This window comes from Vulpes vulpes, chromosome 15, assembly GCF_048418805.1.
Source record: "Vulpes vulpes isolate BD-2025 chromosome 15, VulVul3, whole genome shotgun sequence".
NCBI classification, from domain to species: domain Eukaryota; kingdom Metazoa; phylum Chordata; class Mammalia; order Carnivora; family Canidae; genus Vulpes; species Vulpes vulpes.
The window spans coordinates 8,824,272-8,839,878 of NC_132794.1; the positions used below are offsets into that span (position 1 = coordinate 8,824,272).

Below are 15,607 nucleotides of genomic sequence, written 5' to 3' on the forward strand. Positions count from 1 at the left end.
GCTTCTGCCCCCCACCTGCCCCTAGTTACTGCAACAGAGACGGCCCTGGATGGTGGAGGCCTGCGAGCTGCACCTGGACGTGCCCATGTGAGACCCAAGAGCCCAGGAAGGCTTCCTCTCTACTGTGGAGAACCACATGGGGGGTCTGCCTCACTGCCTCCTGCAGCAGAGGCTCCAGAAAAGTGCCAGTAAGCTCAGGACACCCCAGCAGAAGCCACAGGAAGGTGCTGGGGACAGCACCCAGAAGAATCATTTTTCCTTTTTCTAAAAGAAGTCTTCAACACGTTCAACACTGAACATAAAACGTTCAACGTACAGCACTGGGACAAAATGAGATCAGATCTCTGCAAAAGGAGAAGTAAGAGCATCAGGGCATTCTCTCTCCTCGGGAGGAAAGTAAGACACCGTCACGGTATTTTCTCCAGGGGTCAAGTACAACCAGGGTTCTGCTTGGAATCCCTGCAAGAGCATCTCTAATTGAGAAGCCTTTGGGAAGGGCTGCATTACCTCTGGATGAAAGCGTAGCAAAACTGCAACACAGGGATATCCACAAGGGGCGCTTTCTGAAAACAAAAGTGAAACCAGTTACTCCAGGTTGGTAGGAAATGAGGTTAGAAGAAGAATCACAAGAGAAAATGAAACTGTCTCATAAAGCAAAGGGTTTTAGCCTGAGCTTTTCAAATACAGTAACACCCGTGACCCCATCCCCCGAGCATAACAAAACAAACGTATGCTATGAGGTCCCCAAACATGACTGCCCCTCTTAGCAGACTTCCCCGGGAGAGTCCACACCAGGCTTTTAATAAATATTCAGGGAAAATGTGGCATCGTAGCTGAACTTCCCTAAACAAGGTGGTGGCCTGTTGACCCTCATGAGGGTGTGCAATTAGCTACAGACAACAGATGATAAAAACTTTTAATTCTTAGCTCAAGGAATTCCCTTAAACTCAGACCAGACAACTTCCCTGAATCCCAAGTGGCTGCAACTACTCAGAAACTGGCTTTGAAAATTTTCCCCCTTCCTTGCTTATAAAAAGCTGTTTGTAGAAATTATACAAGTTGAGCTAATTAAACGAGTCGTGAAACACAATTCTGTTACTCAAACAGCCAAAAACCAGCCAGCCAGATGAGATCTAGTGTGTGTGTGGTTGTTTTGTTTTTTCAGCCCAGGAGTGGCAGATATTTGTAGAAATTCAAGTGATGTGAAGGAACAAAACTAGAACTGTCTGCTGTGCATAGAAAACCTGTCGCAGAGGCTCCTCCTGGCGGACAGCTCACTTGGCTCTGCTCATAGGAAGTGACCACCAGTGTGCAGGGTCACTTTCCTGACACCTGAGACTTGCTCAGGGTTATAAAATGTGAAGTCACCAAGAATCTGATGGCTCTTTCACCCCTGCTCCTCTCTTCGGGGTTGACTACTTTAATATTTATGTACAAGAGTGAAGGCAGCAAGACTATACCAGGCATTTGCGGGAGGCCCGACGAATGCCATGGATGTCACCCGTGTGCATTTCACATCCGATTCCTTGTGCTTCAGCGGCTCCATAATCTGGCCTCATGGTGTTAATTTTTAGGCTGGCTTATCTTCTTTTCCCCACTAGAAGAGAGCTGACTGAGGGCAGTAGGAGTTTCACTATTTAGGATTCCTTACCACTGAAGCACGTAGCTGATTTTCAGTTCTGGAATGAGAAAGGACCAGGGCCCTGAACACAACTGGCTGGTGAGGAGCCCTAATAGGCCTTCTCAGCACAGACGTGTCTGTAGAGGCTCCCCTGTGCCATGTACCAGCTATAAAAATGGCTAAAGAAATTCTTGGCCAGTTTTCCCACTCACCGGGTAAGACGTGGCTGAAAACACTGATTCCAAGGTTCAGCTTTTGTTTGCCGTCCCCAGTGCAATGACCTTAATACCCGAAGCTATATGCCTTTTATTTGTTATAAGACTTTTTATCGTGGTAAAATATACTTAAGGGGCGCCTGGGTGGCTCAGTTGGTTAAGTGACCGACTCTTGGTTTCAGCTCAGGCCATGATTTTAGGGTCGTGGGATTGAGCCCTACATTGGGCTGTGCACTCAGCAGGGAGTCTCCTCTCCTTATGTTCCCTACCCAGCTCACGCCCTCTCTAAAATAAATACATCTTTAAAGTATACCTAAAATTTGCCATTTTAACCATTTTTAAGTGTCTAGTGCCATGGCTTCAAGTTCATGTGGCATTAACATTCATATTGTTGTACAACCATCACCACCATCCATCTCCAGAACCTTTTCATCTCCAAACTGAAACTCTGTCCTGATAGACAGTAACTCCTGTTCCCTCTCCTCTCTCTGGCAACCACCACTCTACATTCTGTAGGAACTATGTTCACAACAGACTACTCTAGAGATCTCACGTAACTGGAATCACATAATTTTTGTCTTCTGTGACTGGTTTCAAGGTTCATCCATTGTTGTAGCAGGTGTCAGAATTAACTTTCTAAGGCTAATATTCCATACTCCACTGTGTGGATATATCTGGTTTTCTTTATCCAATCGTTCACCAATGGATACCTGGGTTGTTTCTACCTTTTCACTATTGTGAGTAATTCTACTATAAAAATGGTGTTCGAATATCTGTTTGAGTAAAACTTTATTTTTAAATATTCACTTTGGGGCACCTGGGTGGCTCAGTCAGTTAAGCACCTGCCTTCGGTTCAGGTCATGATCTCGGGGTCCTGGGATGGAGCCCCATGTCAGGCTCCCTGCTCCAGCAGGGAGTCTGCTTCCCTCTGCCCCTCTCCCTCTACCCCTACACTCTCTCTCCACTCTATTAAATAAATTTAAAGATCTCGAATGAATGAATGAATGAATGCTTTGTCCATTCTGCTAGTTTTCATTTAGGGAACTGTCCTTATATTTTCCCTAACAACTAAAAAAACATATTTATTCAGTTATTCGTTTATCTGAAAGACAGCTCACAAATGCACAGCAGTGGGGATGAGCAGAAGGAGAGGGAGAAGCAGACTCCCCACTGAGCAGGAAGCCTGACATGGGGCTTGATCCAAGGATCCTGAGATCATGACCTGAGCCAAAGGCAGACACTTAATTGACTGGGCCACCCAGGTGCCACTTTCCTAACCACTTTAAATTATCTGATAGAAGGCAATTATTTCAAAGTCAAAATAAATCTCTGGTTTCTATTAAACTAAGAACAAAACAGCTCCTATACTTTCAATGAGGTGCCCTGGGAAACACAAAAAGCTCTGAGTTGCCTGGCTGGCTCAGTCAGCAGAGCATGTGACTTTTGATCTCGGGGTCCTGAGTTCGAGCCCCATGTTGGGTGTAGAGATTACTTAAGAATAAAATCTATTTTTTTTTAAAAGCTCTAAGGGCATTAAAAAAAAAAGAAAGTTAAACCACAAAGTCTGCTCTGTTTCAAAACCATTGCATGTGACTGGAAAAGGCCTCTAGGTACCAAGGACTTCCCCGGCTGCTGTGCAGAAAAGTTGCAGCAAAACTCTTCACAGTTCCATCCTAGCGCCCTTCTCGCCCCTTCTCGCGCCCTGCCTCCACTGCGGCCAGAAGAAATCTCTTCCTTCTCAGAATGCCTCGAAGGAGTCCTGTCCTCTGACCTTTTTCATTTTTATGTAAAAATTATGCAAACGCTTAACTTGCCCTTTGACAAAGACCTTCTCTTCTCTGAACTCTGGTCAGAGCTCTCTCTTCCCCTCCTGGGCCTGTGGGGGCTGGGACTTCCAGCCGAAATGACTCCGGCCCCTACTAACCTGTACTGGGAACAAACACTACCGAGGTTTCTAGCAGCTCAAGGCGGTGTCCCGCAGATGATAACCCCGTCACCCTCAAATGCCTCCCCGAGAGCGCTGGAGGCTGCCAAAACAGTTTGCCATTTGCTCTGTCAACACCGATAGGCTCCAGACCTCCCTGCCTGGGGCATTTATTAACCCTTCCTTTGAGACGTGCATGCATCCTCCAGGATAGGAAAGGTCTTCCTCCAGGACCTGGGAGCTGTCCTCTGAGATATCGCCTCTGAAGGAGATCCGGCCCCCTCCCTGCTCTTTCAGAATTTCCCAGTTCCCTGACTTGTTGGGGGCCCTGCTCGTTCACCGTTCCTACTCCCCCGTTGTTTGGGCTAAAATACCTTGCTGCCTCTGAGCAAATCAGAACTGAGGTCAGCTCTCTCTCCCAACAGTAGCTACTGAATAAAGTCGGTCTGGCCCACCTTTAGGTGTAGCATCTGGCTTTGCTTCTCTCTGACGCCTCTTAGGCCGTGAGTTCCTTGAGGCAAGTGCCATTTCCTCTTTTTTCTTTTCTTTTCTTTTTTTTTTTTTTTTTTTTAAGATTTTATTTATTCATGATAGACACGGGGGGGGGGGGGGGGGGGAGCAGAGACACAGGCAGAGGGAGAAGCAGGCTCCATGCAAGCCTGACGTGGGACCTGATCCGGGGACTGCAGGATCACGCCCTGGGCTGAAGGCAGGCACTAAACTGCTGAGCCACCCAGGGATCCCCTCTTTTTTCTTTTTTTAAGATTTTATTTATCTTAGAGACACACAGAAAGAGGCAGAGATATAGGCAGAGGGAGAACCAGGCTCCCAATGCAGTACTCGATCCCAGAACCCCGGATTCACTCCCTGAGCCGAAGGCAGACATTCAACCACCGAGCTATCCAGGAATGCTTATTTCCTCTTTTCCAAAGCTTTGTTCAACTTAGCATGCTGCAAGTACTTGGTAAGAACCCATCTCTGGGCTGGGGTGCTACAGCCTGGGTAGAGACAGCCCTGACCTCCAGCAGCTCCCACCTTCAAACCTGTGCACTGAAGCCCATTAGGCACACTTCACAGAGTCTCCCCCAAGCCCAGGAAAACATCTCCATTTCCCTAACACCAGGAATTCTCAGGTGCTCCTGCGACCTCTGCTTCCCTCCCAAACATAATTTATAAAAGATAGGAGGGTGCCATGCATTCATCTGGAAGATCCCCAGGCTTCCCACCTCGTCCCCGCGGATCTGCGGCGGCCTCTTCACCACCTCCTTTGCTAGGTGCAGCACCGTGTCCGTCTGCAGGGTGCTGAGCGCACAGATCAGGTCGACAAGGGTCAGTTGGGATGCACTTGCAGCTGGGACAATCTGCCAAGGAAAAAAAACAGCTCTCTTCAAACTCACAGAGAGAAAACAAAAATAAGAATGATGCACAGAAAGTATTCCGTAATAGCTGCCCTTGGAGAGAGAGCTTTAATCTTTTAAGTAAATATTTAAACAAAAACTAGGTAAAGGACTCTATCGGTGGGGATAAAGAGGAGGCTGAGTATTTAATGACAGTGATGTATCAGCATCTGACACACATGAGGAATAACAGGCACAGGTGACGATAGGGCAGTGACATTGGTATGTTCGAGCTTAGAAAGAATTTTGTTTCATTTTTTAAACAGTAATCTCTATACCTATTGTGGGACTCAAACTCACATCCCTGAGATCAAGGTTTGGGTGGTCTACCAACGGAGCCAGCCAGATGCCCCTCAGAAAGCATTTTTAGAAACAGATACACTTAATTTGAACAAAGCAGGCTGGCATTGAAAGATAGCTCTAAAAGTATGAAGCTAGTAAACGGGAAACCAGATAAACCAGGTTTTCGATGGTTGGCCTTGGCAGGAAAGCCCTGGTATGGGAAGTACTTTTGTTTTGTTTTAGTTTTTTTTTGTTTTTTTTTTTTGGGGGGGGGGTGAGAAGTACTTTTGATGATGGAAGTCTGCATAATACGATCGCATGCACTTGGAAGGATAAGGATTACCACCAGGGAAGATTCTACAGGTGCTAAGCAAGGTGGCCTACACCACCAACCTCTCATGCCTCCTCAGGGAACAGGAGCCCATGTTGGGCACTGAGATAGTGTCCAGGGAGTGGGAGAGACCCTCTGAGGGAAGTGAGATAGAAACCTAGATGGTCGGAATCCCTGGGTGGCTCAGCGGTTTAGCGCCTGCCTTTGGCCCAGGGCACGATCCTGGAGTCACGGGATTGAGTCCCGCGTTGGGCTCCCGGCATGGAGCCTGCTTCTCCCTCTGCCTGTGTCTCTGCCTCTCTCTCTCTGTGTCTATCATAAATAAATAAATCTTAAAAAAAAAAAAAAAAAAAAGAAAGAAAGAAAGAAACCTAGATAGTCAAGAAAGAACAAAGGAAGAGGATTATGTTGGTTTTGCAGAAATAAAACAAGTCCCTGGAGGACTTAGTGATGGACCAGTCAGTGGATAAAGAATGGATGAGCTGTGAACTGAAGTCATCTTTGGGAATAGGAACACGATGATTTAAATCGGTTTTACGTTTTTGCAAGTATTATTTTTATAAATTAAAAAGCCTATGGAACCCGGGTGACAATGATGCGTCAGTGTAGTTCATGAGTGGAACAAACCTACCACTTGGGGGGTTGCTGATCGTGGGGGAGGCCATACACGTGTGGGGCAAGGATATTTGGGAAATCTCTGTACTTTCCACTCAATTTTGCTGGGCACCTACGACTGCTCTTAAAAACGGTAATAATAAAGTCTTTGAAATAATAGTTAAAAAAAAGCTCTAGGATGGCACTACACGCAGGGAAGGACCAGCAGGGGTTCTCACAGGTAGGATAACGTGCACTCGAGCTGGGAGGCAGGTTCATGGTTTCTCTGTTTCGTGGAACATACATGCTGTATGTGCTCTTCTACGTACGCTATTAGATATTACATTTAAAAGACTGAATGGCAGTAGTATGTATTCATTACACAGAGATCCGAGAGCAAGCCAGGGGTGAGCTCCCTGCACCCCCTGCCACCTGCCCACCCACCCACAATCCTAGTTGGAGGCACGGCTGTGTTATCTGTGCATTTAAAACAGTGAAACCACTTCAGCAGTTTCCCACGTCGGTCTCCAATGTCACCTCTGATTACACGCGACTCTGGTATTTCTGGCAGAGTAAGTTTAAGTACTTTCATTTTTAGACTCTACCTTCATCTTACTGAGACGTTTAACCTTCTTTCTGCTCCACACTGCTGCGACAGCGGCGGTTAACTGAACTCCCAGATGGGCCGTCAAGGGGTTCAAGAAGTCTAAAATTTTTTGTCGTATGGTCTAGAATGGGAGAAAGAGAAGAGTTATGGCACAGTAGCACCCGGGCTTTCATGGACCACCCTCAAATGCTGGGAGTGGAAGCTCGCTGGTCTGCCCAAGGGAGGCCTCCCCTCAACCCCAGGCCGGGGCAGGTCTCTTGGTCATATGCTGTCAGAATATCCTGTGTTTCTTTGTAGTGCTTCTCATCTTTTTTTTTTTAATGTATTAAGATTTAAGATTTTTAAGATTTTTTAATGTATTTATTTATTGAGAGAGAGAGAGGGGCAGAGACACAGGCAGAGGGAGGAGCAGGCTCCATGCAGGGAGCCCGACGTGGGACTCGATCCCAGGTCTCCAGGATCACACCTCGGGCTGCAGGCGGCGCTAAACCGCTGCACCACTGGGGTTGCCCTCATCTTGATTTTTAAACTGGTGGTTAGCATGTGTGTTTGCCACGAGGGCGAGGACCTCCTCTGTCTTGTATGAACAAGGCCCAGTGCCCTGCAGCAGGCACACAAATATTTGTGGAATGAATGAATTTACTGAGCACTTACTATGTCTCTACGTCTATGTTTAAGATCATGTTAGATGCAACGAGCATGTGGGGGAGATGTCCTCCATCCTGTGCCCTGGGTCCAACCCCTGTGCCGCTGCTTATATGTACAATTGCCTGCAAAGTGCTTCTGCTCTCTACACCCCAAAGTTCTTGTTTGTAACCTGGGAATAAAAACAGTGCCCACCTCGTACATGAGGGCTAAATGTGCTAATAAATGTAGAGTGCTTTAGATGATGCATGCTTCCAACTTCAGAAACTCCAGCACCGAGAGGCTGGGGAACCTGCCCAAGGTCCCACAGTATGGCTGAGCAGAGCGCTGAACCTGAGTCATCCTGTTCCCCATGCTCTGAACCAGTCTGCCCAGCCAGGGTTGCCGAATGCCTGTGTAAGCCCTGAGGCCACCCTGGCACTGGCTGGTCAGCTGACAAGAGATATGACCAGATAATTCCAAGGGGCCATACCAGGCAATCAGAGACTGAGCCACATGCCCCGATGCTTCCAAGGTAGAGACTGCTATAATTGAGAGTGGGTGTGAACTAGAAACACCCTGGGCTATGTAGGTTTGGTTTAACAAAAAAACTGAGACACCATAGTGTTCCACTTGATGTGCCCAGGTGTCCAAGGCACCACTGAAAGCAGGATATGAGACAAGCTGTGTGATAAAAGTGCTTCAGGGAAACAGGTGAGATCTTTTGGTACCCCATTCAAGCCCCCAGAGACTTTATTTTTACTTTAAATAAAGAGATGAAAGGGGAAAAGACGGGTTGAATTCACAAAGCCTTTTTTTCAATAAATAGGAAAGTTATTCTTTTAAAGATTTATTTATTAGAGAGAGAGAGAGAGAGAGGAGGGGTGGGAGGAGGGAGAGAGAATCCTCAGGCCAACTCCCCGCTAAGCAAGGAGCCCGAGGCATGGCTTGATCCCAGGACCCTGAGATCATAACCAGACCCGAAATCAAGAGTTGGATGCTCAGTTGACTGAGCCACCCAGATGTCCCAGGAAAGTTCTCTCTTTTTTTTTTTTTTAATTGGGATTCAATTTGCCAACATTTAGCCTAATACCCAGTGCTCATCCTGCAAAGTGCCCCCCTCAGTGCCCATCACTCAGTCACCTCAACCCCCTGCCCACCTCCCGGAAAGTTATTCTAATAAACTGGAGAGTTCTATTTCTGACTTACAAGTAACTTGAGTTTAATTGATCACATTAAGCTTGATTATTTATGCATATATTCCTGTACATACTTGTTTTGGGTGGGACAAGACAAAAGAAAGAATAAAACCACAGAGGAAGTTCTCTTACTTTGGTGGTTTTAAAGTAAACGGAAGAGGATCCCTTTGTGGCTCCAAGGAGATCGACGGGTCTCTTGTGAGTCTCCTCCTTTCTGAGAACATTCCAGAGAAGGGCCATGGTGTTAACGATTCGAGGCAACTCTTCCAGAATGGCATTCTTGGCATTTTTCAAATTGGTAGGATCGCTTATGGTAGTGGTCTACAATTGAAAGTGAACATGAGACTTGGCTGCGTGTGTGGCACCGGCCCCCTTCCCATGAGGCCAGGAGTGGGTGGGGTGGGAGTCTGGGCAGTTGCACGCCTCCAAGCAAGTCCCACGGGTGGTGGTCTGGAAGCAAAATGCTTCCCTGTGCATTTCAACCCATGGCATTCTTTCTAAGACGGGCACCTGGGAGTCTGAGGTTCCATGTTATAGACTCTTTCATTCAGCTGAAGCATTACCTGTATTCTGAAACGTAATCCCCAATAGGGCAGAGCAAATAACAGCTGAAATGGTATCAGACTGGAGATTTCACAAATACCATGTGTAAAAAATTGGCACCAAAAAGACATTTTATCCCATTTGGTTACTGATAAAACAATGGGCAATGGACGGTGCCTCAGGGAGCACCAGAAAAACAAAGTACATTTGCATTATTTTCCCACATTTGTGCACATATATTTGCATACGCGCTTGCATTCTGTGCAAGTATACATCTGTGTACATATTTACAGTTATTACATGTGCACATTTCTTATTTGAACTGGTCATAATCCAATGAAGACAACACAATATATGAAAAGTGCCTCGAGCCTGGGGAGGGAGGTACAGAAAAAAACAACTTACCTTTTTGTTTTGGTTGGGTTGTTCCAGAAGACAAAAATGAGTAATGGTTGTCAGGCCTTCCAAAAGAGTGAGGGGGTAATCTGGGGAAATGTTTTCCCTCTTGGAGGTCATGCTTTGGTGAAGAAATGAGAAACTCATGAGAATTTTTATGAATGAGGCTGTAAGGTTTTTAACCCTACCTAAACGCAGAAACCAGTGAGCTAGCACTATCTTTGATAAATTAGGGCCCTCATAATGAAATATTGTTACAATAACGAGGGGCACCGTTTGTGCTTTTACATTTTACATTCCTACAGTCACTGTGGAAAAATGTTTTCAGGTTATTTCAGAATTTCTATAAAGGTGACGCATGTCTTTACTTTGGTCTTGGAAAAGTAATGGAGTGTGGCTACAACACTCAGCTAGCCTGGGTACCTGTGTGGAATCAAAAATGAAGGACATGAGCATTTAGCTCCTTGTTACCCCTCTTGACAATGCAAAGCAGGCTTTTGATTAGGTTGGAATTATCCTCCAACTGGCTTCTATGGCGCGTCAGGTCAGCCACCTGTTACAAACAGGATCATCAAAGCAGTAATAACACACCAAACGGTTTGCCATACCTGATAGAGAGCTTCACAGCTTCGCTTTCATACTGCTTGACCAGCTCATCCAAATTTTTGCAGATCTGGACAATGAAAGGTGTCACGGTCCAGCCCAGGGACTTTCCAAAGTACGGCAAGGAATGCGTGACCAAGCTCACCCAGGCCGGGTGCATGCCGTAGCCATAGGCCGGCTGCAGACCCCTCACCACGGCGGACACCAGCAGCCCCTGGGAGGTGAGCGGGTGCGGCTGCATATACTGCATGGCACTGATGGCCTGCTGGAAGTTAAGGGCTCTCCGCCACTCCCGGGACAGTTCTGGCTGATTTTCAGCCTCCTCCTGGACCTGGCCCAGGTGATGTTCCAGGACAATGAGCACCTGCAGGAGCTTCAGCAACTCGATCTGCAGGGGGTGCTCGCTCCAGATCTGATCCTGGCCCAGGTTGATGAGACTCTCCTCAAAGAGGCTCTCCTCCTGCAGGGCCCGGCCTCGCTCGGCGGTGGCCAGGCCATAGCGCTTCTGGCTCGTGTACATGGACGCTGACAGTGAAAGCAGGACGAACTCCTGAACTTTGCACCTCTGCAGCAAGCTGTGAATGAACTCCACGTTCTTCCCCTCGGCCGACTTGGCCACGGAGACCAGCTGCGTCATTATTCGGATCAAAACCTCCACGCTCTTGACCTGCACGTCCCGGTTGCCGAGGACGTCTCGGTGGGAGACCTTCAGGTAACAAGGGTAATAGCTGCGCAGGAAACTGAGGCACAGGTAGGTGAGGAGCTCGATCAGCAGGGAGTGGGGACACACGCTGGGAGACTGCGTCTGGAGTTTCCCGTAGAAACTCTGGCCGACCAGGGCCTCCTGGTGGCGGGCGAGGAGGTTGGAGATGAGGTTGAGGTGCGCGGTGGAGCTGGTGTCCATGCTGGTCCTGGACACCGCCTCGATAAACTCCTTGGGGTTGGTCTTGAGCACGGCCTCTAGCACCGAGAAGGCATACAGGACTCGCCGAGAGTCGTAGGGCTGCAGGTAGAGCAGAATGTGCTTGAACAAAGCCTCGATGGTCTCCTGCCTCTCCCGCTGCTGCTTCAGCAGACGGGACGTGCTGAGGGCCTGGAGCTCCAAGTCGGCCTCCTCGTCGCTGGAGAACGACTCCGAAGCCTGGGTCTTGTCCGAGTCCACGCGTGCCAGGCCTAATCTGGCACTGGACTTGAAGCTTTCTGCCTGGAAGGCGGCCAGCAGGGCCGAGCGCTTGGGGTAGGCCCTGCCGCCCATGGGGATGGGCGCGCAGCAGCTCTCTTCGTGGCTCAGCTCCTGCGGGTCGTGGGAAGGGGAGGAGAAGGAGGACGTGTTCTCGCTGTCCGTGTGGGCAGAGCTCGTGTCCGCGGACTCCGTGTGCTCGCTGCTGTCCAGCGTGCTGCAGGCCGTCCTGTCGGGAAGGTCCACGTAGTAGGGGAGGTCATCCTCACTCAGCTCGCTTCCGGGGGGGCACTTCTCCGGCTCCTTCTCCACCTCGGCCCAAATGGCCTCACGGTCGACGGTGGTGAACTGGTTGAGAGGCACACCTTCCTCCGAGCTGCCCTCCTGAAGCTCCGATGCTCCACACGCCTCTTTGAAGGGGATTTTCTTCCTGTTAAACCAACGATGCAAGTCTTCTGAAAATTACAAAATGACAAATGGCTTCAGAACAGAAGAGTTGGCGGTGATACATCAGTTCCAGAATGCCCTTTCTCTTCAAGCCAGACAGAAAGATCAATGCTAATAAAATTCCCCCCATACAACGACAACACCGGAATCTACATTGTATCATGGACAAAAGGCAGTCAAGTAAAAGTGAACGGGTCTTTTAAAATGTTCAGGGAATCCAATAATTTAGTTACACTGTCAGAGAATATGTGAGTATTGCAACTTTTACAGGGAGGGTGATTAAAAAAGTGTATTATTTTGTTCCTGTCAAGAAATGTATGCCACAGAAGTGTCTGCAGGTTTTCAAAGCTGTAAGGGTATTTGCTGAGCTGTCACATGGGAAGACAAACTGGAAAGCGAATAAAACATTGAGACAGAAAAATTGTGGCACACGCATGCAGTGGAGTACCATTTGGGTTTCTAAAAGATACATCCGTACGTCCTGATACAGACCAATGAGTGGCATATTTTAAGTAAAAGACAAAAAATCAAGCTGTATTGAATGAGCTCACTTAGGGGAGAGCCTCTATAATACACGGCTCTAAAAAAAATCTGGAGGACTATCCGCCAAACCATTAACAGTACTTAGCTCTATTAGCTAGCATTCCAGGGGACTTTCTTTTTTTTTTTAAAGATTTTATTTATTTGATAGAGTGAGTATAAGCAGAGGGAGAGGGAGAAGCAGACTCCCCGCTGAGCAGGGAGCCTGATGCAGGGCTGGACCCCAGGACCCTGTGATCATGATCTGAGCCAAAGGCAGATGCTCAACCGACTGAGCCACCCAGGCACCTGCTGGGGGACTTCCGTGTGTGTTTTACCTCATTACTCCAATTGTTAAAATGAGCATGTGAGTACTTCTGTAATCAGAAAATATACGATGCTTTAAAATATTCAGGTCTCTTTAAAAAGGAACAACAGCCAGAAAGAAGTCCTTGGCTTGCCAAACCATCTTCACATGCAGCTCTCAGCAGATCCAGTCCATGAACATCAAGCAAGATTAGGAAAGGAGGAAGAATGAGGCATTAGAAACAGCTGAGCTGCCTGAGGCTCACCGTAATATTTCCAAAACAGGGATAGGGTGGAGGGTAAAGCAGAAGGCTATTCTAGTTGCTTCCAGGGTAAGGACACAGCAGGGAAAAGACACTTTCTTTTATCAGGAAGGTAGTGGGAAATACGGGTCACAGGAAGCAGTGGGAAGTGCCCTCAGACTTAAAACTAGGACATGTGGCCTTAGGACTCTCTTCCTAACACAGAGGAACACTAACAAATTTAGAGCCGAAAATGAGAGCCAAGCTTTCAAGAAGGTGCTTTAGTTTATACTTCCCTGGACTTTACTTTCCTATAACGTGGATTATTAAAATGCCTCCTCTTTGAGAAGGCAGCCAGCTTTCTCTCCTAAAGGAAAACTAGAAGTTCCAGTTTTAGTCAGAGAACCTTGTAAAGAGGAGAAGCCGTCTCAGAAATCGCTGCTTATGTGCGTGTGAGGCTGCTTTTCCCTGTAAGATAAGATGGTGCAGACAGAATATTTACAGTCCAGTGGGCTAAACCAGCTAACTCAAAGCTCGTAAAGCCATCACTTAGAAAACTGGAGGAAAAAAAAAAAAAAGGAAAAAAAAACTGGAGGAAGTCACAAAACACACCTAGTGTGCAAAGTCACATTAGTTCATAAACTGCTCCGTACTGATCGCCCAAATGTAATGCGCTCATTAGGTCTACATTAGCTCCGTTCTTCTTCTTCCTACCTATAGTCAGTTAAATTTGTGTTAAAGATGCCTCTGGGGGCGCCTGGGTGGCTCAGTCGGTTAAGCCTCTGACTCTTGGTTTAGGCTCAGGTCATGATCTCAGGGTTGTGACATCGAGCCCCACGTCTGGCTCTGAGCTAGGCATGGAGTCTGCCTGAGATTCTTTTCTTCTTCTTCTCTCTGACCCCTCTGCCCTCCCCACTCTTCACTTGTGTTCTCTCTAATCAATCAATCAATCAATCAATCAATCAATCAATCAATCTTAAAAAAAATGCCTCTGGAAGTTTTTGGAACTCAAAGGATTCCACATTTCTGATTATCTGTTCACAGAATTTATAGCTGGAGAGAACTTTAGGGAAAAGATAGAAAAATAGACAAGAAATCACTCATCTCGTGGTTGAAGGTTCACAAAGGAGTTTTTTTTTTTTTTGTTTTGTTTTGTTTTTTTACTTAAGTACAATTGAGCTGATTACAAGGAGATTTCAGCTTCTAGGCCATTCACAGGTAGAGGCAACCTAATCCTCCCCAAGTCTAAGCACACATCTGGGGAGAAGTGCCAGCCCAACCGTCTCAAACTTAACTTCCCGCCAGACACCAAACCCACTCTTCTAAGTGAAGATGCTAGGATGGAGGATGTGTTATTCTTTCCTCCTACCTTAGGTGCACTTGAATTGTTTTTTGTAGTGAAAGAATAAAAAGTCAGCTATTTTTATTGGAACAGTGGTTACTAACAATTTCCTTTTTTATTAAAAAAAGAAAAAATCTGATTTTTCAGTGAAAACAAAAACATACTCCCTGGCATTTCGAAGTGCTGGTTCGTCTACTCCTTATGTTGGAAGAGTCCTCACAACTTTACAAAGTACCCTCACACCACTGGAATGTAGCTAAACCACTGAGCAGGGCTAGGTGCCTTGACTGTCCCCAGGGGCAGCTGGGGCTGGAGCCGCCCCTCCTCCCTCCCAGGCCCAAGGACCCTGGGGACACAGAGCCTCCCACTGACCCTGCCCACTACCCTGCATGGTGTGCTCACCTGCCGAGTTCTCCTGCTTGAGGCAGTGAATGGAAGTCCTTTGGGTTTTGGGCTGGAGCAGGAGCAGGAGCATGGGTTCCAGGATGCGTGCCACATCACCAAGGGAGAGCGCCCGAACCAGCCAGCCCTGGGCTGCCGCGCTGATGGCACCGTCCGTGCAGGCCAGGCTGTCCAGCACGACGAACAGGGATCTGCGGGTGGGAAGGGCACCATCAAGTCAGCATGTGGTGACCCTGTGCACCAGGATGCCCTCGGGGAGCTTCACCCATGCTGGGCTTAGAGACCAAGCAAAGACAAGTGGACATCCACCCAAGAATCACTAGGGGGGCTTTCAAAACCCTGATGTCCCAGCTTCACCTTAAATTATTCAATCAACTTTGAGGCGGGCCCCCACCATCGGATCAGCTACCCTTTCTCTAAGGCTGTGTGTCTGGCCCCACACCTAGTTTTGGAAACAAGGAGGAGGATTTTGTTTTTTTAAGTACAAAAGACTGTACTGCAGTAAAATTCACATCTCAAGCATATAGTCACTGACACTTAAGTGTCTAGACCCAGCGTAGTTGCAGCCCCAATACAGACCCAGACCACCTCCACTTCCCTACAAAGGTCCCTTCACGAGGCATGGTCTCAAAGCTGCTCAGGTGATTCTGATGCACTGGGCTTCCTCCTTCTGGGACCAAATTAAGAAAATTCCTACTATGTATTCACATGCATCTGGCCTAAAGTCACTCGAGGGATCATGGAAATCGTTTGCTGTGCATCCAGAAAATGGGGTCATGTTATCAGTTTCGCACACAGCCCCCTCATGGCCTGACACAATGACTAGGATCCTC

The 15,607-nt window shown here is 47.5% G+C and overlaps 1 protein-coding gene across 4 annotated transcripts in view; it reads right to left on the reverse strand.

The window, feature by feature from the left end:
• The window catches only part of DOP1B (DOP1 leucine zipper like protein B), a 107,059-nt gene that overhangs the window by 23,928 nt on the left and 67,524 nt on the right, over nucleotides 1–15,607 (reverse strand). For all 4 annotated transcript variants that reach the window (XR_011997656.1, XM_072740746.1, XM_072740748.1 and 1 more), the window contains exons 18-24: nucleotides 14,775–14,965; nucleotides 10,342–11,971; nucleotides 9,743–9,854; nucleotides 8,927–9,115; nucleotides 6,970–7,092; nucleotides 4,987–5,121; nucleotides 508–563 (exon numbers count right to left, since the gene is read on the reverse strand). Coding sequence is in view for 3 of the 4 variants with exons in the window: in XM_072740746.1 (XP_072596847.1) it covers nucleotides 508–563; nucleotides 4,987–5,121; nucleotides 6,970–7,092; nucleotides 8,927–9,115; nucleotides 9,743–9,854; nucleotides 10,342–11,971; nucleotides 14,775–14,965 (2,436 nt within the window). In the remaining variant the exon portion in view is untranslated. The remainder of the gene's footprint in view (nucleotides 1–507; nucleotides 564–4,986; nucleotides 5,122–6,969; nucleotides 7,093–8,926; nucleotides 9,116–9,742; nucleotides 9,855–10,341; nucleotides 11,972–14,774; nucleotides 14,966–15,607) is intronic.